The 24,890-nt window shown below is 46.6% G+C and overlaps 3 protein-coding genes across 3 annotated transcripts; all 3 read left to right on the top strand.

The window, feature by feature from the left end:
• Nucleotides 1-171: 171 nt before the first annotated feature.
• LOC139346498 (SH2 domain-containing protein 1B) lies at nucleotides 172-6,545 on the top strand. Its single transcript, XM_070985557.1, has 4 exons — nucleotides 172-493; nucleotides 1,927-1,990; nucleotides 4,036-4,240; nucleotides 4,323-6,545. The coding sequence occupies exons 1-4, from the start codon at nucleotides 351-353 to the stop codon at nucleotides 4,364-4,366; spliced, it is 456 nt and encodes a 151-aa protein (XP_070841658.1). The 5' UTR covers nucleotides 172-350; the 3' UTR covers nucleotides 4,367-6,545.
• A 1,517-nt stretch (nucleotides 6,546-8,062) lies between these two features.
• Nucleotides 8,063-19,444, top strand: cip2a (cellular inhibitor of PP2A). Its single transcript, XM_070986304.1, has 22 exons — nucleotides 8,063-8,103; nucleotides 8,348-8,447; nucleotides 10,243-10,390; nucleotides 10,603-10,715; nucleotides 11,216-11,310; nucleotides 11,405-11,501; nucleotides 11,741-11,863; nucleotides 12,171-12,316; nucleotides 12,423-12,498; nucleotides 13,014-13,265; nucleotides 13,743-13,905; nucleotides 13,985-14,117; nucleotides 14,685-14,784; nucleotides 14,945-15,063; nucleotides 15,823-15,991; nucleotides 16,083-16,157; nucleotides 16,858-16,968; nucleotides 17,546-17,742; nucleotides 18,134-18,247; nucleotides 18,333-18,415; nucleotides 18,503-18,642; nucleotides 19,121-19,444. Exons 2-22 carry the CDS (start codon nucleotides 8,349-8,351, stop codon nucleotides 19,265-19,267), a joined length of 2,700 nt encoding a protein of 899 aa, XP_070842405.1. The 5' UTR covers nucleotides 8,063-8,103; nucleotide 8,348; the 3' UTR covers nucleotides 19,268-19,444.
• A 360-nt stretch (nucleotides 19,445-19,804) lies between these two features.
• On the top strand, nucleotides 19,805-24,574 carry chrnd (cholinergic receptor, nicotinic, delta (muscle)). Its single transcript, XM_070986159.1, has 12 exons — nucleotides 19,805-19,945; nucleotides 20,700-20,845; nucleotides 21,179-21,223; nucleotides 21,312-21,421; nucleotides 21,845-22,000; nucleotides 22,193-22,302; nucleotides 22,437-22,637; nucleotides 22,747-22,858; nucleotides 23,026-23,140; nucleotides 23,273-23,483; nucleotides 23,980-24,098; nucleotides 24,359-24,574. The coding sequence occupies exons 1-12, from the start codon at nucleotides 19,888-19,890 to the stop codon at nucleotides 24,539-24,541; spliced, it is 1,566 nt and encodes a 521-aa protein (XP_070842260.1). The 5' UTR covers nucleotides 19,805-19,887; the 3' UTR covers nucleotides 24,542-24,574.
• Nucleotides 24,575-24,890: the final 316 nt, after the last annotated feature.

Here is a 24,890-nt window from a genome sequence, read left to right as displayed (position 1 = left end):
TGTGAGTTTCCTTCCTTTGGGGACGATAATATTTTTTTTTGTACTTTTTTCTCTCTTGCTCTTGCTTTCTTCTTCACACTCTCTCTCTCTCTCTCTCTCTCTCTCTCGCACTGACACACACACTTCCTGTGAAACCGTCGGGCCAGCTGCTTTTCTTCTGCCTCTGTGCTGTCGCTCTGCTGCAGACCTCAGGAACAAATCCACCATCAGCACCACGTCTGTGCGTGGATGGCGCCGGGGTCGAAGCTCGGGGGGACGCGGGGCCTCCGTTCTCGGGCGTGAGCGTGCTGAGAAAGCAGAGGGTGGTGTTCGGTGTGGTGGATGCCCGTCCGCCGCAGGCTCTCGTCAGGATGGCGGCAGCTCTGCCGGTCTGCTACCACGGCGCCATCGGCAAGAAGGAGTGCGAGGATCTGCTGGGAAAGAAGAACAAGGATGGAGCCTACCTGATCCGGGACAGCGAGACCATCCAGGGAGCCATGTGTCTGTGTGTTTAGTGAGTACTCTGCTCTGCGATGTGCAGACTTCCCTTTATCTGAAGGGCTCCTTTGAGGCTTTCTGATGCTCTAACAGCGCATGAGCTCATTCACAGCAGCTCTTGTCTTGTCTTCTCACACTGTGCAGACACAGAGGGTTTAGAGCCACTCAGAGTCATTCTTGGTGTTAGTGTCGATATTATCACATGCTGAGCTCATTCTGAGATGAGTGAAAGGAAACCAGACTTCTTTTGTGAAACAGAGTATTCATATTACAGTTTTTCTCAGTGGCATTAGTTCATTTCTCAGAATTAAAGTTCTCAAAACCACTCGTTCAGTCTTCACACCTTTGTGTCACTTGTGCACATTGAAAAGCAGTTTCTCGTTTCTCTGAACAAGTTCTAAATGCTTTGGTTCATCCATCCAATGCTTCGGTACAGTCCTCTGCTGTTTCCTATGTTATGAATCGCTGATGTCATGTTGATCAAAATCTATTTTAATGGCTCTGTTGAAGAGTCTCACCCCCACAACATTTAGGCATTAGTTCATGGTGTAAGTCTTTACATGCAACGTGTTGAACAAGTTGCCACAACATGTCAAGAATATTTCTATTTCCATTAGACTTCTTGTCTGAATCTGTCAGAGTTTCAGTTCGTTATAGATGTGAATGCTTTATTTCCCAGTGCTGTGTCTTATTTGCTTGTGTGTAGAGTTTTGACACAGTGAGCCAAGTTTTGCAAAAAGTGTTCGAGCAGCAAGCAAAAACTGTAACTGTCACCAAACTTTAGCCATAGTTTCATCAGAACGTCCCTCCAGAGGACACTGTTACACTGACAACATGATGCAGCAGTTTGACTGTCTCATCCAGGACATGTCCTTCTGACATGTCCACTGACACAGATATTTACTTCGAGAGATGAACTAAGGATTTTGAGCAAGTTACTGCCTTTTGCAGGTCATCCATGCTGTTTTGAGAAATGCACTCACTGTTCTGCAAATGTCGGACGATACGAGAAATGCACCAAACCACTGAGAAAAACATTAACGCAAGAAAAGGAAAAGAAAAACGTTAGTCGCAGGTGATGTTTTACTTCAGTCATACAAATGAAAATATTCATTTCTGGTGAGGTTCCACTGTGGCTGCTGCCTCTTTCCATTTTCCTTTCACACGCGCGAGCTGAGACACAACATCGTCGCTGCGCACCAACAGTCTGAGAGTTTTCATTGTTTTTGGTAGAAAGATGCTCTTAAAGGGCCGCTGTGATGAAGGACGGACCCTGTCCTTCAGGTGTCTCTGCAGGAGGACTCAGGCTGTGTGCGTGCGACGCGTTTTGCCTCATCAGCGTCGTGTTTTCTGTTTTGTATTGTGCAACAAACCAAACGTGGGCACGTTTCATCATCCACCACCAAAACGTTCGTGCATCAACAACATGTTCCCTGTTCATCTTTGCAGTAAACAGCGGGTGGTGTATACCTACAGACTGCTGCAGACACACACTGGACACTATACTGTCATGGTAAACACACACACACACACACACACACACACACACACACACACACACACACACACACACACACACACATTCACTGGCCCACAGGCAGAATCCACCTTCCTCCTGCATGCATACTTGATTAGATTCATTTTGCTTTATTTCCTCCAAACTGAAGGTTTAAATCCTGTTTCCTCTTCACTCTTTGATTCGTTGAGTTCTTTACTGTCCTGATTTAAATCATCTCTAACTTAAATTAAGTTACATTCAGGCAAAATGTTTTATTTAACATGTTCGCTGAGCAGTGAAATGAGAAAAATGTTCAAAACATGTTTAAATTCCTCAAAGTAAGAGGTCGTAAAGTCACTGATACGCAGCCCTGGTTCTTTATTAGTGGTCAGATTTAACGCGTGTTGGCTCTAAAGAGCCTGTTTTTAAACTGCAGAATGTAAATTGCTGTGAGACAGTACTGAGGACGACCTCATGTCCTCAGCTTCAGACCTACTTATAGAAATATCACAGGTCAAGTGAGAAAACCAAAGCAGAGAAAGAGCTGCTGCTCAACCGCTTGACAGAGTCCACGCACATCAGAGGATGTCAAAGGTTTCAGCAGAGAGTGTGACTGAGGCCATGCTGGGATGTAACTGAGTACATTTACTCACGCGCTGCACTAAAGTACATATTCAAGGTACTTTCCTCAAGAATTTCCATTTTATGCTACTTTAAACTTTCTCTACATCTCAGAGGCAAATGCTCCACTTTTACTCCACCACATTGGTCTACAGCTTTAGTTACTTTTCAGATCACAGTTTTTCATCCTCTTCATGTCCAGTGAAAACCACGTATCTCCAGATGTTTGTGCTAAACTGAAGGATGAATTTTTCCTTCATGTCTTGAGAAAATTCTCCTCTTCTTCAGCTCAATAAGCTCTTTAAAAAGCCTCTCGGATCAGCTGAAAATGCATCGTCACAAAGCTGAAAACAGCCTGTTTTTCTCAGCTCGTCACACTTTTTGGAAATACGAGGTTGTCACAGGACGGCCGCATGCAAACATGTTGATCTTATAGAATCTGATGCATTGATGTAGGTTAAAGCACCAACAGGATATAAAGTAGTTCAATGAGCTCAAGCTGAAACATCTGCAGCAGTAAAATGCAGCAGGAGAATGAATCCACAGACAGCAGGTAGAAAAACACTTTTACTGCACTCTGAGTACTTTTACTGTTCATGTGCGAAGTCAATTAAGATGCTGATAATCAGATACTTTGTTGAAGTGAAAGATCTTTGATGTGTGAAGTGCAGCTGAGTTTTAAAACCCGGCGTCTTTGATCATCTGCTCATCTTAACTTGTGTAAATTTTCAGGAAATAATCAGTTTTTGGCTCTAGGCATAGATTTGCATGAAGTTTCATCTGCTTTTGTTCAGAAGAGCTTCAAAGTGTTTGTCATTTAAATGTCACATAAATTTATCACAAGCAGAAAACCTCCAGAGACGCCACAGAGCAGACAGTCATCTCAGCCCCAAAGTGGAAACTGGGTAGTTATCAGACTGGCGTCACAGGAAACTCCACACTCATCTGCACTCTGTGCCACACCGATCGTTTGAGGAGCGACTTTTTCCACTCAAAACATGAAGTATTTGCATAAATACTAATTGCAGCTGCAAAGTTCTCGCCTCCAGATTCTGAAGTGTCGCCCACGGCTCGATGAGGGAAAATCAAAATGTCACTTCACAACGACTATCTGCTCATCTGTGGGATTATTTTTAGACACAGAAAGCTTGAAACCAGACGTCAGCATTTATTAGACTGTGAGACCCGATGAGAGGAAGCAACAGGTTACTACAAAATAAAGCAGGAAATGCAGTTAACGAGAGTCCATTCAGGTCGTCACACATGAGAGCATTTCTACAGCTGTTATCCTTTTTTTTACATTACTTTTATCCTTGTTGTTTATTTTATTAACTGGTTTTTATCATTTATTGTTTTCTTTTCTCATCTGTGTTTGTATGAAAGCTGCCTTATAAATAAAGTTGAGTTGAGTTTTCTGCATGCTGCTGTTTGTCCCTCAGACAGCAGGAGGTGTGGAGGAGACCTTTTTTAAGACTCTGGACGATCTGATCCGTCACTATAAAAGGAGGAACCAGGGCCTCGCCATGCACCTGCGCCACTCGGTCAAAAGGAAGACGGCCCTGTTGATCCAGCCCCAAAAACAGCCTGAGCAGGAGCCACAGAGGATGGAGGTGTCTTTCCCCGAAGACCAGCACGACTATGAGAGTACGTCACACACTTTCTGTCCTCTGTCCTCGGCTCCTCTTCCATTGGTGGTATGTTTCACCTCTTCTCCTCTGTCCTCCAGATGCTCCTGCCTCGTCTGACTATGTCGAAGTCTTGCCTCCTTGAACACTTGGTGACAAAGACACTTTGAGGAAAAGACGTCTGGACTGTGGGCGCATGAGGGGGGACGACGTTCACAGACTGAATCACTTTCAGAATAAGAACGAATGGACTGATGCTGAACGACTTCATCTGCTTGAACTCCTGCAACAACAACCTTTTTTCCGCCTGTTTTGAACCATTTTCGTGGCTGAGGAGGACGATTCTCCCTGAACTGATCGTCTGCATGTGACCCAACCAAAACTCTGTGCATTTTTAGTCTTTAGTCTAGAATGAGTCCTCGCTCTGAGCAGCAGCAGGACATCTGGTGGTCGTGACCCTGATGGACTGATGAGGATGATGAAATGATGAAGCTGATGAAGGAGCATTGAAGAACTTGCCATCTACTTTCTGTCTGCTGCTTGTCTTTGACACTTCATTTCTTCAGCAGATTGATGCTTTTCTGATGCTAACATGCTAACAGTCGATGGGAGGGATGTTTGAAGATGAAGTGCTAAAGTGTTCACTCATCTGGAAATGCTTAGCACATTACAACAGCGCCACCATGAGGTCAGCTGCGACGTGTTTCATGTTTTGGTTCATAACCCGTGAGTGCGTTCATAGAGGCCACGGCCATTAGCTCATATAAAATTATTCTGCTGTTTTGTATTTCTTTTGCTTCTTATGGCACATATTTCATCCCATCGTCACCAAACACCAAAAGCAGATGACCACAAACAAAAGATATCAGCTGGTTTTTGGGGATCAGTTACGGTTATTCTGTGATTAATTACCAAACGTTTGAAGCCGCAGCCTGAACAAACGCAAACATGTTGCTTCACTTTCTAAGACGACTCAGCTGCTCGCTGTCGGTTTAACAAACAAACAGGAGGAAAAAGAGCGTCTGTTGGGACTATTTTCAGCGGCGGATGAATCCACATTTGGTGCTCTAGTGATGTTTGTGGCAGCAGGACAGCGTGTGTGTGAGTCAGATTACCATGTGTGTGTTCATGGTGATGAGGGAACAACAGTGAGGCTCACTGATGTGTTTTAATGGAGCTCCATCATCCATCTGTGCAACACACTGAGCTGTTAGCAGTTAGCATTCACTGCTAGTTTCACTAATAGCATTAGGCTGTAAGTCAGTGACTTCAGAAACTGCGGTCATGTAGTTGAACATGAACGTCTGTCTGAGTATGCGAGCTACAAACGTGGACGTCTGTCCTGGTTTCTGGGGGTCTGAATGCGGTTTGAGCCGATGAAGCTGCAGTTTCTGATCATAAAGTCGAGTTTAATCAAATGTTCTCCTTCAGCGATCGTACATGAGCACGGTGCACGGTGGTTTTTGATTCAGCTGGACTCAGGATGCAGCAGTATTTCACAGTCGTTAGTTGAAACTCCTAAAAAATAATTCTTTCCTACAATATACATACACGAGATTTGAAATGGGCTATTTCTTAATACCTTTGAATGAAAAGTTATGATAACTTCAAGATGATATTGCATGAAAGTTGGTTATGCTGTGATGCTTTTTCAAAGAGCATAAGGACAATATTTAACGTACAAACGTGTAGCATTAGCGCTGGGAGTGTGGCAGAGATCAATGTGATAAAATGAGCCTTCAAACATCCTAAAATCTGATCTGAACTCTGATATTCTGCTGAAGAAACGACTGTTTTTTTTCTCCTGCAGTGGAAATCTGTCGGCTGTGTGTGAGTTGAAGCTTCATCTACGTGTTCTGTCTTCTTCTTCCTCACCCGTCATCTTTTAATGAACGTCAGTGTTAAACAGAAACCAAACACACATTAAAATTAAACCGGTACGGTGAACTTGGCAGATGCGATCATTCATTTCTCTGAAAGATCACATCTGCTTTCTTGACTCCTGAGTGACGGTGCATTTACATGAACACAGCACAAACATGTGGCTTTTCTTCTGGTCTGCCTGGTGTTGCTTTATTCTTACCGCAGTGAAGGAGGAAGGTTTTGTTCGATGCTACGTTGTCTGTGCTTTCATTTGAGTTTATTCACACTGTAAGGACGATAAAACACATTCATTTCCTTTACTGCAGACATTGAGAACGGGGCAAATATTTAATGTTAATGGATTTTGTGTGGGTTTTAAGGAGGCTATCGCATCCTTCCTCACTTCCTGTAAATAATCTGGAACATTCGATATGTCTGATTAAAATTTCTCTTTTGCAGACACAACGAACTGGAAGCTCTTTGATTTTCAATCATTTCCTTTCTCTGCACAGTGATGTTGAAAATGCTTCTTTTTTTGTTTACCCGAAGCTGTGTGTTGTCTCACAGGACCACTTTCATGCATCATTGTCTGTACGGATGAAGACATCCTCACACATCCTGTGTTTGCTCTCACACTCCTCCATTATGAGCAGCTCACCACCATCTTTATTTTTTAGAGTACATTCATCATTTTAGGGCATCATTTTTTGACCTTCTTTTGTTGTTGTTGTTGTTGTTCCACATTTGAAGTGTGTGCATGGTGCGTATCTAATGTATTAAATGTGAGTGCAATTTCTGACCGAACAAGCGCAGAGGAAATCGACAGACACATGAAAAAAAGTGTCAGCGGTGGGTTTTAGACTATACACAGGGTCTAACCACAATTTCCACCCTTAAATACGTGCAACTAAAAACAACTACATGTGCTGTAGTTGTTTTTAGTTGCACGTATCACACACATACATGCACCATCAGTCTAAGCTGCCAGCAAGTTTTGATGACATGAAACCAAACTGTGTATATATATATATATATTTAGCTCGTACAATTTGTTGACCCTTTGTTTGTATCAGGCAGCTACCAAACATCACAAATGTAAACCACTGACCAGAGAGTTGAGACACTGAGTAGGTGGGCCAAATTAAATCAGTAAGAGCAGAACTACTATAAATGAGTGTACAATTAGAGAAACAGCATTATACCAGTAAAGCACACAACTCTATGAATCAGAAATATCTGATACTCTTACTGTCAAATCTTAAATTTGGATTGATCTTCCATCTCTGATTTAATTATGTTATTTGAAAAAATACATTTAGGTGATGATAAAGTGAAAACACAAAACAGCCTGTATTTTTTATTTTATTTTATTTTTATTCTACTTAAACTGCTTAACTCCATCAATCATTTTGATTCAATTCATATTTTAATGATCGTATTTTGATTTGTTTAATTCTGCTTAATTTGATTTAGTTTAATTTAATTCAATTCAAATATAATTATTTTATTTTATTTTAATACTTACTTTAACTTAAATCAGTTTGATTCAGTTCTTATTTTAATTATCATATCAATTTGTTTTATTCTACTTAATTTGATTTAGTTTCATTTAATTTAATTCAATTCAAATTTTAATTATTTTATTTTATTTTATTTTATTTTCCCCAGGGAACTGCAATGCCTGGTTCTTGCTCCGCCCCCTCAGGGTACGTGAATTCTCGCGTGGCCTTGCCAAACCATATAAAAGGGGGGGAGCGTAATTTTCGTTGGCTGAATTCACCAAAAAACAAACAATAAACTCTCGTGTGTTGTTTGATTCAAGTATATATCAAATGTAATAATAGCGTTTATACTGTAAACGCATCAAAATAATCTGAGTTTGTGTTTATTAATCTAGGAGTCTCCCCCCTTCTCGTACATGGTCCGTCCCATTTGAAGCTCAGCGCGGGAGGAAGTCGCTGTTCTGTAGCCGGTTGTTGTTGTTGTTGATGTTTCTTGAAAAAGGAGAAGGCACCGCAGGTAGTCCGGCACAAACAAGCACCAACATATTTCATGTAATCGTTTAAGATAAATGTGCAGCGCTCAAAAATATAAAGCCAAGTTTGGTTCCTTTGTTTAATTTGCTCTTGTCACGAAAGCGAAGATTGTTAGCTTGTGATAACATGTTAGCTAGCTGTGAGGTTCAAGATGGACGTCGGGGAACGGTAACGTTGGTTGCTTTGAAAGCTACTGTGTTGTCTCACTATTAAAACTGTTGTGACAGGATGGACATGACAACGTGTTTGAAGTCTCTGTTGCTGGCCATCCAGCAGTACAGAGACGGCAGGACAGCCAACGCGACGCAGCTCCAGAGACAGGTGGAGGTGAGCTGTGCCGGTCTCCTGACGGGTGATGTCAGAGGTGATGTGAGGGTAGCTCAAGAAAGCCGCTGAATCACAGGTCAAACGATGCTGCAATATGTTGGCATCGAGTGTGTGAAAAGGGGCGTTTCATACAATGAATGACTACATGAATTAAAACTAGACAAATTCCCCTCGGCGGGAAATTTGGAGAGTGATACAGTGCGCAATCGCCGGGCCGTGCGCGTGCCTATCAGCGACAATGCTAAGCTGACATTAGCATGTCAAAAAACACATTGAAAAGGTCTGAAACACCCTTAGAATGCCTTTACCAATCATTTTAACATATGTTAGCATGTTAGCATTAGCATGCTAAATTAGCATGTCAAATAACACATTAAAAACCTCTGAACCATCATTAGAACGCCTTCAAGATTCATTTTAGCCTAAGTTAGCATATTAGCATTAGCATGCTAACATTAGCATGTTAGCACACCAAACCGACATCACTAGTCAAACCTCCAGGCACCACCAAGTTCATAGGACCTCATGTTAGCATTAGCATGTTAGCATTGTGGCTAATGCTAACAGCCCAACATCACTCATTACATCACTAACATATACAACTCACCAGTAGATAGCTTGGCTGTGGCTGGTTAGCATGTCACTACAGAGCTTAATGGAGAACTGGTCATTTGACTGAGCTGAACTGCAGCTGAAGCTACATATGTGTGTGTATGTGGGAGAGGAGTGCTCAGAGAAGTACTGAGGCTCAGAGGTTGCCACAGCAACTTGAGGTGGCCTGATCAATGATGTCATCCACTCAGACACAGGTGCAGACACACATGCATTTGAGTGGAGTCAATGAGGGGCAGACAGAGAAACGTCTGAATTTGGCCTCTGCGCACCCCTCGAACAAACGCTTCTCACACGACGACCGAAACTCCTATTCCAGAAATTTCTTCATCGTGAGAGCCACAAGGCTTTGCTCTACATGCTGATCACTTTCTTTTTCCGCTGGGCTCAGAAATGCGGATTTTAGAGCGAGTTAAAAAACGGTCAGTTTCTGTCTCTCCTGTTTTTGATTTGTATTGGACCTTATGGGCAAGGTCAGAGGCGCTCTCCTCGCTCAGAAGCTCACAATTCAAAAACCATAAGTCCTATCGCTTAGCCAGGCACATCGTGAGAATCAGCGCAAGCGGCACTACAACTCTGGAAATTTTCACGCACGTAGAGCGAGATTTGTGCTTTGGGGGAGCGTGGAAAGACGAAAATTTCAGACAATTTTCAGAGCGTCTCTCCACTCTGGCAGTTAATCCCCTCCACTCTAGCGCGAACATTCTGCGCAATACACACCCATTGAAAATCCAGCGGTTGCCGTGGGGACGAGGTTTTTCGTTTTTCGCGTCTTACGACGCGAAAAACGCGTATTCTGTAGAGAAAAATAATAGCAGACCGAGTCCGATCAAGCCGCACGTTTTGATATATAATTTGTCTGGGTGCTCGCTTTCGTTTAGGACTAGTAGCGAACCGAAATTTGTACGGAAGAGGAAAAATAATATTAAGAAGAAGAAGAAACACGCAGAAGAACAATAGTGTTCAGTGCTCAGCACTGTATCACTAATGATGATTACAGCCTCGGTGAGCATGAGATCAGGTGTGTGCGCTCAGGACAGTGCGGATGATTACAGGTCAAAGTATTCGTGCCTTTTAGTTGAAAGTTGGTTGTAATATTCCTACAGTTCTTGTGTAAATGTACTCCTGTGCAGCGTACAGTCTCAGCAGTGTGCCCACATGTGCGCGTTGTGTTTGTTTGCAGGAGCTTTCAGGCCTCAGGTGTGGCCAGCTGCTGTCCTCAGGTCAGCCTCTGCCCAGTGAGTGTGTGAGCGGGCTGGTGGAGCTGGTGGGAAACCCAAACACCAGCCTGACCCTGACGAGCTCCATCATCTCTCTGCTGGCACAGCTAGGTACAGCTCACCTGCGTGCACACCACACGTGCCATCACCTAAATGCAGTTTTTCACGTCACGTCAGGCAGGAACAGGAGTTAGTGACAGCGTTTTTACTTGTCTGCTGCTGGGAAATGTCCCAGAGACAGGTGGCAGGACAGTTAGGAAAAGCCAGATCTCTGCCGAGCTTCAAACCTTTCCTTTTCCCCGCCTGCGTGCTCTCTCCTTCAGCCTGTGATGACGACAGTCGGGAGATTCTTCACAGCAGCTACAACCTCACCAGCACGCTGTCCTCTGTCATCCACTGCCACAGCGCCACACCTGGAGAGCCCCTGGTACTGCAGGTGAGTCCGTCACTTCAATCTGTGAATAAGAATTATCTGCGACTCTCATTAAAAAAAATCACTGAGAAATTCAAAGAGAAGATATATTTCAAATCAGAGCACGTTACAGCTCATAACATGAAGTAACATGACGTTTAACATGAAGCTAGCTGGCTAGTTAACGAGCTGACGTCCCTCCTTCAGACGCTTCCATCAGTCACTTCGCTTCAGTCAGCAGTTATTAAATTTGTTGGTATTTAATCTTCAGCTTTAGTCCATTATTCATTGCACCCCAACACGTGTGTGTGTGTGTACTCTTCTGTGTACAATATATTTTCAGTACACATGTTAAGTACTAATGCTTTGAGCAACAGATGACCTACACAGGAGTCTTTTTGTGAAACATGTCTTTCACATGTTGACTCTCCCGTACAGTTGCTGCTGGTTCAGGCTCAGTCTTTGATCAGCTTTCTGTCCTTCAGTTCAGTGATGGATCTCATTGTCTCATTTGTATCATCCAGTGTTTGCAGGTGCTGCAGAAACTGACTTACAACACTCGCATCTTCCAGTCTACACACTACATCCATGAGCTCATCGCGTTTCTCGTGACCAACATGTAAGAATTCATCCTCTCACATCTCCCAGCCGTGAAGCTGAAGCCCTGCTGTGTATCTCTGACTAACTGCGTCACTTTGGATCTTGTGCCGCAGCCAGTCTCACAATGACGACATCGTCATGCCGTGTCTCGGCCTCATGGCCAACCTGTGTCGTGACAACCACTCTGTGCAGAGCCACATCAAGTCTCTGGTGAGTCGGACGAGCATCTGTGTTTTCAGGAGTGTTTCATTTCAGCGGCACCACGGTTCACAGAGCGTACCTGCCAAAGTCTGAGGCGTCGAGCTGGAACAGGTGAACTGATCATTTGTTCACGGTGTCCATCTCTGGTTGTCATGAGACATTTTACACATCATCCACGCAGCATCAGGGTCGTCAGCTGGACGTGCCCCCCCCGTTCATGTGTGTAATACGTGTGTGTGTTCTCGTAGGACAACGTGAAGCCGTTCTATCGTACTCTGATCAACTTCCTGGCTCACAACAGTCTGACTGTGGTGGTCTTCACGCTGTCCATACTGGCCAGCCTCACTCTGAATGAGAAGGTGGGAGAGAAGGTAGGTGGCTCCTGCTGTGACCTGCTGACTTCAGATCAGCCAGCTGTCAAACGTCATCTCTGAGAAGAACTATCACATTTTTTCCACAGTGTTTTTTTTTTGTTTTTTTTTTTTGGTGGGGGGGGCGTGTGTTTGGTTTCGATGATGCAGTTCTTTATCTCCGCAGCACAGACACTGATGCGCTCCCTCTTTCTCTTTCTTCCTCTTTTCAGTTCAGTTTTTCTTGTGGAGATAAATGAATAAACTAATGGCACTTTATTCTTTTCAGACTCTCATCTTCTCTGTATTTGTGTGTTTTATCCTTCAGCTCTTTGATGCAAAGAACATCCACCAGACTTTCCAGCTTGTGTTCAACATCATTGTGAACGGCGACGGCACTCTGACGAGAAAATACTCGGTCGACCTTTTGGTTGACCTGCTGAAGAACCCAAAGATAGCAGATTACCTCACGAGGTGCACGCACACACACACGCATGCAGACACCTCTCTGGCACATTTGACCTCAGCGTTTGCTTCAGACGCTGTTGACCTGACTGTGAACCATTCTGTCCATTTCAAGGTATCAGCACTTCTCGGCATGCGTGTCACAGGTTTTAGGATTGCTGCAGTCAAAAGACCCGGACTCTGCAGCAAAGGTGAGGCGGGACAAACAGGTGAAACCATGACAGGCGTGTAAAATAAGCCAGCTGTGTTTGATGGTGAAAATGTTCTGCGGTGCACCAGAGGCGTCTGTTAATGTGAGGCAGTGCTGCTGCTGCTGGTCATTTCTGGTAAAAGCATTTTATTTATTTTAATTAGAAGAGCAGTGACAGGAAGAAAGGGGGGGGGGTGTTTGCCCTCTTGCCTTCTGCTGCTTCTTGATGTTGCTCGTATGAAAATGTGACGCAGAGTGGAAGGTGACCCGCAGAGCAGCGAAAAGACAGAGTTATGTCTTTAAAGAGTTTAAACCATCAAGCACTGAATGCTTTCTCACTGAGTCTCATTTGTTTTGAGGTTTTGAAAAGGGATTGTCAGTTTTATGGCAGCAGCTGACAGTGGTTTTCACAGCTGATTAACATGTCACATATTTTCTCAACGGATTCATTTTAAAGTGTCAGAAAACAGTGAAAATCCTCACAGCAGCTCTTCTTGGTCTGTGTGTTCCTGGCAGGTGCTGGAGCTCCTCCTGGCCATGTGCAGCGTCTCAGGACTGCGCTCGCTGCTGTGCGAGGTGGTTTTCAAACCAGCGGGACCCAAACTCCGAGCAGGGGGCCGCAGGCAGGGCCCGGGGCCGGGGCCGGGGCCCGACGTTGGACGCAGAGCCGAGCCTGGGCTCGCCCTGGTGCAGTGGCTGAGTTCGCCCGTGGAGGGCGCCGAGTCCTGCTCGCTGCAGGCCCTGCAGCTGTTGAACGAGCTGCTGGAGGTACGGCAGACACGAGACTCTCAGTGTGTGGAGCAGCAGCAGAGGTCTGAGCATTTATGATCAGGCACATCTGTGAGTCCTGCCAGGCCCATTTCAGCTGTGAGGTCTGAGTCAGCCGTGATGCTTCCTCCTGTAGCTGCTGTCAGTTATGGTCCATCCAGAAATAATAATGCAATACAAGCAGGAAACCTCAAATCAGGATCAAACACAGTCTCCACTCATTTTGCATTAGTTTGTATGAACTCTGGTGAATGTGCAGCGTTCATGTGCAAACTTCTCGCCTGCAGCTGTAACATGAGGTGTACGTGAGGTCCATGTTTGACTTGTTTCTGTTCTGAGTCAAGCTTTTAATCAGCCCGGCGTGGCTTCGCTGTAGGTCCGACGGGCTCAGGGAAGGCAGCGTTTGTCCCTGCTGACCTTTACTTTCTACTTCCTGTTGTTTTTCACGTCCTTCCTCGCTTCCTCCTCTCTGTCCAGGAGGCGCTGGGAGCAGAAGGAGTGTCTGACTGTGTGCTGAGCTTCATTGAAATGCTGCTCCCGGTCGTGTTGGGGCTGCTGAAGGGCCTCGATCCAGCGCAGGGAGACGCTCACATCAGGAAGCACTGCCACCGCATCACTCACGTCACCAGCCTCCTGCTCAATATCCTCACCTGACGGCGCCGCTCCGCTCTTTGTTGATTTTAACCTCTCTGTCTATTTCCAAGCCTTAACTCCTCCACTCCTGTGTGCTGAGGACTCCACCAGGTCTGCCGCGTCCCGCCAGGTGAGCGCTCAGCTCTGCCTCTCGCAGGTGGAAGCCCTTCTCTCCTGCTGTCACACCTGCGCCCCTCCTGGCTCTGACAGCGATCTCAGGTGAGTGAATGCTGAAGCAACTTCGTCGAGCTGCTAATTCTGAATATTTATCTAATGCTGAACAGGAAAATGTTTTTTAATGGTTAATGTCTCCATGTTTATACACCGCTATGATTAGAATGATTAACACAGCGGTTCACAGAGAGTCAGGTGTGTGTCCTGTGTCTCAGTCAGGTGTGTGTCCTGTGTCTCAGTCAGGTGTGTGTCCTGTGTCTCAGTCAGGTGTGTGTCTCAATCAGGTGTGTGTCCTGTGTCTCAGTCAGGTGTGTGTCCTGTGTCTCAGTCAGGTGTGTGTCTCAGTCAGGTGTGTGTCCTGTGTCTCAGTCAGGTGTGTGTCCTGTGTCTCAGTCAGGTGTGTGTCCTGTGTCTCAGTCAGGTGTGTGTCCTGTGTCTCAGTCAGGTGTGTGTCCTGTGTCTCAGTCAGGTGTGTGTCTCAGTCAGGTGTGTGTCCTGTGTCTCAGTCAGGTGTGTGTCTCAGTCAGGTGTGTGTCCTGTGTCTCAGTCAGGTGTGTGTCCTGTGTCTCAGTCAGGTGTGTGTCTCAGTCAGGTGTGTGTCCTGTGTCTCAGTCAGGTGTGTTCAGAGGCTCTGCTGAAGACTCTGGAGCTGATGAGCAAACTGAGGCAGCAGGTGAAGGACATGGAGACCAGCTTCTACAGGATGTTGCAGGTATGCACGCACACCCACACCCACACCCACCCACACACCCACACCCACACACACACACACACACACACACACACACACACACACACACACTCATGCGCTCTCTGTGCTTCACCTCAGTCTCTCCCTGCTGTGGTCTCTCTGACCTGTCCACGTCTCTCAGGACCAGCGGATCGTGACCCCCCTCTCTCTGGCCCTGACGTCCCACCACAGGGAGCGCGTGCAGATCGGACTCTCCCTGCTGTTCGAGGCCTCCCCCCTCCCAGACTTCCCCTCTCTGGTGTGAGTGTCTCGCTGGAAACAGCACGTCCATGTTTAGACGCATGTACTCGTCACCTCCGCTTCACACCTGCCTCTCAGGTTTATTAAAACGTCTAATCTGCATCCGACCTCCACGAACAAACGCTGCACTGGCACGATCAGTGGGGGGGCGGCTGAGGGGGTGCTGTGTGTAGATAATAAATAACCGTGTGCGTTAACACATCACACACACACACACACATCCTATCACAACAGGAGCTGAAGGGGCTGCGTTGACTTATTGTCTCACCATGTGGCAGGTCATCACGTTAGAGTCAGCTGCAGCGTTTACTCAGATAAATCTGGTGCAGCGTGTTGATAACGTGGCCAATAGGAGACTGATCGATCATTTCACAGGTTAAATCAATGCTCACCTGTTCAGCTCACTGCTTCGTTCATGTCTTCTAACATTGTTTTCATGAGAAAAGAGTTCATTGACGGTTGACATCATGAGCTGCGGGTCAGACAGCGCCATCGTGTGTCCTTCAGGATCAACAGCACGCCGGGGGGGGGGCACAAGGGGAAACCTGGAGTTGTTTGGATGATGTCGTCAGCCTGTGTTTGTGTTTACAGGCAGCTGAAGCCGGTGTTGATCTCTGCATGACAGCCAGGATCAACACTGGATCATCCAGCTGAAAACAATAATCAATAGATCAATCGTCACGTTCGCTGATGCTCAGACAGACGATGTGAACGTGCTGCCACGTTCCTGCTTTTAACTGATCAAATGTGTTTGTCAAGTCTCGGAGAGAGCATCGCTGCCAACAACGCCTATCGCCAGAGGGAGGCGGAGCTGTCCGTCAAACGTGTCGCAGTGCACGAAGTCCCGCCCCCCAGCATACTGGACTCCTCCAGTGGTTCCAGCAGGAATGTCCACGGTCTGGTCGAGAAGATCCAGAATGGCTTCGAGGTACTGTGTGTGGTTCCAGCCTGGGGGGGCTCAGCTGTTTCTGAGCGTGTGAAAAACATTCTCACTGACGTCATGTTGTTGTTGTTTACAGCTGCAGGAACACGCGAAGGACTCGCACGTCTCTGACATCATCGACGTGTACGAGCAGAAGATCTCGGCGTTTGCGGTGAGCGTGAGAAATACTGCTGGGCGGTCGCTTCTCAGGCCGCCGTCCGCACCCATGTTTGATCTTTTCGCTTCACTTTGAACACTTTTGTTGTGACTGAAGGACAAATAACTTTAACTTGTCTGTGGTCGTTTTTGAAGCTGCTCGTTTCTACTTTCAGAGGGAATATTGTGTTTGCTTTACTATATTTGTGAGGTACCTGTAGTTGCTTTGCAGGTGAAGATTTCAAAAATGTGCATTGAGCAAATAAAATATATAATTATACAGTAAATGAAAAAACCCAACACTATGAAGAACCCTAAAAGCATCTGCAGCCAGCTACAACATGAAAATGCAGCGTAATAACATTCAAACAGTTTAATGTTTAATACTTTAACGGCGACAGAGCACGAGAGAGGAAGTTTACATACTTTTACTTCAGTAAGATTCTGAATGCAGGACTTTTACTTGTATTGTGATATTTCTACTTTTACTTACTTTAACTAAAAGATCTTGGTAATTATCAAACCTGAACGTTTCAGGCTTCACAGAGGTGAGATGTGTTCAGGATGGAGGCTTTCCACAAACTGTAACACTGTTTTCACTTTAGTATAACTTCTCCTCCATGAGGGTGCACTTTTGATTCCCTCGTTCTTTAAATGTCGTTCTCGTTTGAGGTTCTTTCAGTTTGTGGTTTAAAGGTTTCGTGTCTCCCCGTCAGTCGAAGGAGAACCGGCTGCAGGACTTACTGGAGGCCAAGGCTCTGGCTCTTTCTCAGGCCGACCGGCTCATCGCTCAGAATCGATTCCAGCGAGCTCAAGCTGAGGCTGAGGTAACACGCATGCACACACACACACACACACACACACACACACATGCACACACGCACACACACACACACACACACACACACACACACACACACACACACACACACACACACACACACACACACACACACACACACACACAGGAGCTACAGGAAACTTATTCATTGCTGTTATTCTGCTGCACATGAAGCTGCTATCAGACTGCAGGAGTCTGATTTTGAACAAAGCTCCTGGCTCCAGAAAAACATTAATTGACCTAAAAATAGATCAAAATAAAGGTTTCCTGGTTTGCTGATGGCAGCTGTGATTTATGATGTTGAAGATTCTTTGGTGTCAGTAGGAAATGTGAGGAGTCGTCCCTGATGTGTGCTAACGGTCTCAGATTTAAAGCTGGGACGCTGCTGGATTGAGGTTTCTCCTTATAACAAACTTCACCATCACAATGCTGAGAACGATCGTTGTGATTCCTCACTGATTTTTAAAGTGACGTGTGAGCCACAGGGCAGGAAGTCTCCCCGTCCGCAGGCTAATGTTTCCCCTCATGGACATTTCTGTCCCGGCCTGTCTCTGTGTCTGCAGGCCTGTAAGCTGGGCTGCCTGCTGAAGGAGGCGGAGCGCCGCCGCGAGGAGCTGCAGGGCGAGCTGAGCAGCCAGGTGCTGGAGGTGGAGCGCTCCAGGGCGGACATGGAGGAGCTGCTGCAGCACAACGCCAGGCTACAGCAGGACTCAGAGGAGCACCAGGCCCTGAAAGGAGCATATAACACCCTGCTCAACAGGTCAGAGGCAGGCGGGCAGGCCAGCTGTTAGCCACAGTAGCCAGTTAGCAACAAGTCAGGGTCCAGGTGATGTGGATTCATTAATTATATTACGAGGAATTAATGTTCTATACAGCTGGAAGTGCTGAGAAAAACATGATTAAATGTCACTAAATTCATAAGTAGTTGTTGGCCTTTTTGTCCCTGCTGGGTTCCCGTCATTCTTTGACAGATATGAATGTGAAAAAGACGATGATCCGTGCAGAAGCCCTGCAGGTTTAGGAAGTGTTGAACTGAGTGATCTAACAGATCAGGGATCCAGCCTGCAGACGCCTCAGGAGACACCTGAGGCTTCAGCATCACCTGCGGCAGGTCTTCTTCCCGGCGTGTAACAGGTCGATTTCCTGTGCAGGTTCAACGAGGGCGAGCGGCTGCTGAAGGAGCTGCAGGCGGCTCACGTCTCGCTCACCAGACAGATGGACTGTCTGAGGAAGACCCACGAGGCACTGCAGCTGCAGCACGACAAGTAAGCCACGCCCTTTAGCCGTGTCGTCTGTCTCTGCGCCGTCGGTCCGTCCGCTCAGGCCGTCCGCTCTCTCTGTGTTTGACAGGATGGCGTCGGTGTTGGAGGAGAGGGAGGAGGAGGTCACGTCCCTCCGTTCAGACCTGCAGCAGAAGGACAGTGACATCGCAGGTTTGTCTCACATCAGCATCAGTGTGAAAGGAAAACCTTGGCCTGCAGGCTGATCTGCTTCAGTAACGCTTTGCCTCGTCCCGTCAGGCCTGCGCCGTGAACTCCTGGCCGAGGGGGAGAAGGTGCGGGACAAGGACCGCGAGAGGAGAGACCTGGAGGAGACGGTGGACGTCCTGAGGAAGGAGCTCAACAAGACGGAGCAGGCCAGGAAGGATGCCAGCATCAAGGTACGCTCCGGAGGTTTGCTCTGAGTCTGCCGAGTGTGTGACGACCTTTGAACTTCTGCTCCTGAACGGCGTTTTTATCCTGTTATTTGATGCCATCCATCAAATAAATGTTGATGTAAGGAGTCAAATACAAGAGGAGACATCGAAGTCTGAATCCAACCTGTCAGACGAATCTTCAGTTTGCTCTGAAAAGTCTGATCACAGTGAACGTCATTCAGTCTTAATCTGCATGTTCAGCGGTGGAAGATTCAGATCCTTCACTTCAGTAAAAGTACTAATACTTAAGTAATCTGTAGTACTGTATTTAGTTACTTCCCGCCGCTGCTGCTGTGGTTCTTGTTCAGAACAAAGAGGGACTTCAGTACTACGTCTGTAACTGTATGAACTCTGTTTTCTCAGGTGTTCACTGTCTCAGGTGTAAATGTTCAGGTAAACCTCGTCCACGCCGTGTGTGATGTCTGATGCTTCCTGTTTGCAGGCGTCGTCTCTGGAGCTGCAGAAGAGCCAGCTGGAGACGAAGCTGAAGCAGAAGGAAGACGAGCTCAACAAGCACTCGGCCATGATCTCCATGATCCACAGCCTCAGCAGCGGGAAGATGAAGAGCGACGTCAACCTGTCGCTCTGAGGAACGAAGAAAAACTTCACGGACAGTGATTTTAATTTGAAACTCAACGAGTTTTTTTACACTTAATAAAAGACAGTTAATGAAATGAAACAAACTAAACTCGTGTATTTAAAGTGAAACCGTCGCATGTGTCTGTTTCTGTTTGCTCAATAAACGATGGATCTGCGTCCTCCAGATAAACCGTGTGAGTGCTTTGGAGTGTCAGCTGACATGAAGCCTGTCTGGAGCCTCCTGTGATTGACAGTGATGTGTGCGTTTAGTGTCAGCTTCCCTCAAACAGGCCTGATTTAATCCAGATTCATCCATTTCTTTCAAATTCTGTCTTTCGGACGTCACAGAAAGGAAGAAAAACGGTAAACTGGAGACAGTTTTTAGACGTTTGCAGTGTTTTTCCTCTCATGTCTCTGCTTTAACGTCCTCTCCATGAATAACAGTTGTGCTGTGCTGTTGTTTCTGTCTGACCCCCCTCGTCTCTCCCTCTGTTTCCCGTACAGAGTGAGGCCTCCTCTCCCTCTGCTTTCTATTTTCTCTCCGGGTTTCTGCAGCTGTCGCCCGTCACTCAGCCGTTTGGCAGAAGGTCGCTGTGTGAAAGGACGCCGGCTTCTCACCGCCAGTCAGCCATGAAGCTCCAGCGTCTCGCTCCGGCCCTCGTCTTCCTGCTCGCTCTGCTCTCATCTGGTGAGTTTCTGTTGTTTTAAAGCTTCACCGAAACATTTAACTCATGCTGTAAAATGACTTTTATCCAGAGTTCAGTTAAAGTGTGACTGGCATGCTTTCATGAAGGTCCGTACTGACGAGCAGATATCTGCTGTGAGTGTAAAGATCTCTTTTCAGTCCACAGATGGAACAGTTAGTCAGTTAATCACTCAGTGCATCGACAGGAGATGAACCAGCAGCACTTCTGATTCGTTTTAGGTCCTTTTCTGAAGCAGATTCAGCTTCTCGAATGTAAACATGCAGTGGTTTTCTTTTCTAACAGCTTTTATAGACCAAACAAATCAATTCATCATGAAAACGACTGTCAGATTTATTGATAATGAAAATAATCTTCAGCACTACCTGAAGAAAAAAAAAAAAAGAATTACATTTCAAAATAAAGCGTAAACAAGAGTTTTTACTGGAGCTGTGAGGACCCTCCATCACATCAGATCACATCAGTGGACGACCCTGACTGGGCTTTGATTTCATGAGAAGTCACCGTCCGTGGGAATAAAAACAAACATGGCCGCGTGGTAAAACGCCAGTTTGAAGGGAAACGTCTGTGAGTCGCAGTGCAGATGGACGGTGTGTTACAGCCGCAGAGCAGCTGCTGAAATATGACCAGCACGAAGGTATTCACACACACTCACACCCTGTTTGTTTTGTGTGTGTGTGTGTGTGTGTGTGTGTGTGTGTGTGTGTGTGTGTGTGTGTGTGTGTGTGTGTGTGTCAGAGTGCTGGGGCAGGAACGAAGAGGAGCGTCTGATCAACTACCTGTTAAAAGAAAAAGGGTACAACAAAGAGCTTCGTCCTGTCGAGAGGCAGCAGGACGCCGTCGATGTTTACCTCGCACTCACACTCTCCAACCTCATCTCACTGGTACTGCGTGTGTGCGTGTGTGTGTGCGTGTGTGTGTGCGTGTGTGTGTGTGTGAGTGAGAGAGAAATACTCCTGCAGATGACTTGACAATTGTTTACAAAAACACTCAGTTGTTGGATTTCAAGTTTTAAAACTTACCCAACAAAGGGATTCAAAGTGTGTAAAACACCTGAATAAAACACATGAAAAGACAGTTAATGCTGTAAATTAATACAATAAATCAGTGAAACAGTTCTAATGTTGATTTGATTGGAGTTTACTGTCTTTAAAAATTGAGCATTGAGTTGTGGAAGGAGCAGGATGAAGAGTCGGTCCTCTTCTAATCGTTTGTAGAAAGAAGTGGACGAGACGCTGCTGACCAACGTATGGATAGAGCACGTGAGTAAACTCTTTGACTTCACACCGAAGGCACCTTTTTCCTCCTGAATGCTTCCTCCTCAATAACCGTGGGTGTGTGTGGCGACAGACGTGGACTGACTACCGGCTGACGTGGAACACCACGGAGTTTGACGGCATCGAGATGCTTCGCCTGCCGTCCAGCATGGTGTGGCTGCCGGAGATCGTGCTGGAAAACAAGTGAGTTTCCTCATTTATCAACACGTGTGGAGACAGGAAGCACTCCGACCTGCAATAAGACAATGTCCTTCTGTCCCACAGCTCGAACAGTTACTGTTATTATTTTAAAGAGCTGGCAGCGCAGACTGAGACGTAATTGTTGGACTTAAAAAAACAGAATAATCGTTTGTTCAGTCTGTAAACTGCACACAGGAAGCACAGGTCCATCTGTCAAGTATCTGTCCTTCATCTGAAGCTGTTTTGTGGAGTTCCCCAAGGCTCCATCCTCGGCCCACGTCTGTTTGTCTCCTATTCCGCTTGGAAAGATATTAAGATGCTTTAAAGATGATATTCAACTACATGTTTCGGTTTAAAATGGAGCATCGTTGTCAGCTTTAAATAACAGCGTGAACTGAGATCCTTCCTGCCTCCTCTCTCCACCAGTAACGACGCCCAGTTCCAGGTGGCCTACTACAGTAACGTCCTGGTGGATTCTACTGGTCTCTGCTACTGGTTACCTCCCGCCATCTTCCGCTCCTCCTGCTCCATCAGCGTCCAGTATTTCCCCTTCGACTGGCAGAACTGCACGCTCAAATTCACGTAAGCTGCTGAAACCAGGCAGCATCGTGTTGTCTGGAGTACGCTTTGCACGATTTAAACACTTTCATTTAAATCACTTCAGATCAGCTGCAGACGAGTGTTTATATGAACCTGTAAGAGTTTTTAGCAACAGGAGGTAGCTGAAGGTTTCCTCTGTTTATTTTAAACTCCATTTCCCATGTTGCTTTGCAGCTCTCTGACCTACAATGCCAAAGAGATCAGAATGCTGCTGAAGGAAGAGGCAGACGACAACAGCAAATGGACGGTGGAGTGGATCATCATTGACCCTGCTAGCTTCACGGGTAACCGTCCTCCCAGTCTGTCCTCTGGCTGTTGAAATCTGACTCCTGTGAAGCATCCTCCTCATCCTCCTCATCCTCCTCATCCTCCTCCTTCTGTCTCTTTCTCGTTCTTCTTCTTCGCTGCTTTTCAACAGAGAACGGCGAGTGGGAGATCATCCACCGGCCGGCCAAGAGAAACACCTACAAGCACATTCCCATGGAGAGCAACAAGCACCAGGACATCACCTTCTACCTGGTCATCAAACGCAAACCTCTCTTCTACATCGTCAACATCATCATCCCCTGCGTGCTCATCTCCTTCCTGGCCTCGCTCGTCTACTACCTGCCGGCTGACAGTCAGTGAAACCAACACAAGACCGGCTCAACCTGAGTATTTTCAGACCCATGATCTGTGTGTGATATGGAGGTTTTGATTAGTGCGTGTGTGCACGTGTGTGTGTGCAGGCGGTGAGAAGATGACCTTGTCCATCTCGGTGCTGCTGGCTCAGTCTGTCTTCCTGCTGCTGATCTCTCAAAGGCTGCCGGAGACGTCCATGTCCGTTCCACTGATTGTCAAGTAGGTGATGCACACATGCTGCCTGCGACTTACCTGGACATGAAACATTTGGCTTTCTGTTCACGCATCTCTTGTACCGTGTGTGTGTGTGTGTGTGTGTGTGTGTGTGTGTGTGTGTGTGTGTGTGTGTGTGTGTGTGCGCGTGCGTGTGTGCGTGTGCGTCGCAGGTATTTGATGTTCATCATGGTGTTGGTGACGGTGGTGGTGTTGAACTGCGTGGTCGTCCTCAACCTGCACTTCAGGACACCGAGCACACATGTCATGTCTGAGTGGACCAAGAAGGTAACACACACACACAAACACACAACCTTTAACACACACATACACACATGCACACACACACAGTCTGTAAAGAGTGCGATGTGCGATGTATTAAGAAGATGCTGACTCATGTTATTGGCTCTCTGCGTCCAGTTCTTCCTGGAGCGGTTGCCCCGCATCCTGCACATGTCCCGCCCTGCAGAGGCAGAGCCATACTGGGATGGAGCGTTGCCACGGCGATCCAGCTCAGTGGGCTACATCGCCTCGGCAGAGGAGTACTACAGCGTGAAGTCCCGCAGCGAGCTGATGTTTGAGAAGCAGTCAGAGAGACACGGGCTGATGACGCGGACCACACACGCAGCGAGTACGTCCAATCACAGACAGACACAGCACCAACACGTCACCTTTAACCTCAGCTCGTTTACACAGGCAGCATCATCACTCACACGTAGGCGTGTATGTGTCACCTGACGAATGTGAGTCCAGTTTGTTTTTGGTCTCCACCTCTTCCTGAGGGACACATCTGTCTTTCACTGTGTCCATCAGCTCGTCTCTGACTGTGTCTGTCTGCTGTCTGTCTGCTGCTGAGCAGGTGGTGAACAACAAGCCGAAACTCACCATAAAACACCAGAGAAGTGAACAGGAAGTCCTTCTTCTCAAAGCAATTAGGAAACGTTCAAACGTCTCAGGATTTCACACAAATCGAGCCTTTCTTTATCGTATTTGTTTGTTTTCATTAACCCTGTGTGTGTGTGTGTGTGTGTGTGTGTGTGTGTGTGTGTGTGTGTGTGTGTGTGTGTGTGTGTGTGTGTGTGTGTGTGTGTGTGTGTGTGTGTGTGTGTGTGTGTGTGTGTGTGCAGCTGTGAAGCCACAGGACGATGGAGGCGTGACAGATCAGCTGTATGCAGAGATCAGGCCGGCGGTGGACGGAGCAAACTACATCATCAAACACATGCGCAACAAGAACGACTACAACGAGGTGAGACGGACAGAGACGCAGAGACGGACACAGACGCAGAGACAGACAGATGCAGAGACAGACACAGATGGTGTTGACGCTCTGGTCTGAAAAATGAAAGGTGTCACACTGTTTTGAAGTGGCGTCCGTTTGATGAACACCTGCAGCCTCAGAATTCAGTTGTCCACACACTTTTGGCCACATATGTCAATCAAACATGTCAGCTATCAGAATGTGTGTGTGTCGTGTGTCGTCCCCCCCCCCCGACGCTCTGTCCACAGGAGAAAGACAACTGGAGCGGGATTGCTCGCACGGTGGACCGACTCTGTCTCTTCCTGGTTACCCCGGTGATGACCTTCGGCACCATCATCATCTTCCTGATGGGAATCTGTAACCACCCTCCACACCTGCCCTTCAAAGGTGACCCACACGACTACAGAGAGGAAAACCCACGCCTGCTGTGATGCACGCACACACACACACACACACACACACACACACACGTACTTGTTTTCTGTGTGTTTTCTTAAATTTGAAGTGAAGACTGAAATCAGTGTGTCACCATTTGAGTTTTATTTGTGTGGTTCGATTAAACGCTCAGATATCTGACTTTGTTTGTCATTGTTTGGACTCAGACTGAGTTTTTGGTTAAATAATCCAGTTCTCACCAACATGATGATCAGTTTTAAAAATAAAAATAAAGAAGTAGAAATGTGAACATAGGACAGTCTCCTTAGGGAAAACTACAGTGCAGTCTTTACCTCCTGATGTTCAGCACATTTCCTTCATCAGAGAAAGTCAAGATTCACCTGC

The sequence above is a fragment of the Chaetodon trifascialis genome, chromosome 18, assembly GCF_039877785.1.
Source record: "Chaetodon trifascialis isolate fChaTrf1 chromosome 18, fChaTrf1.hap1, whole genome shotgun sequence".
Classification (NCBI taxonomy): Eukaryota; Metazoa; Chordata; class Actinopteri; order Chaetodontiformes; family Chaetodontidae; genus Chaetodon; species Chaetodon trifascialis.
Note: the sequence above shows the minus strand (reverse complement) of the source record. Positions and strands in the feature narration are given on the sequence as shown.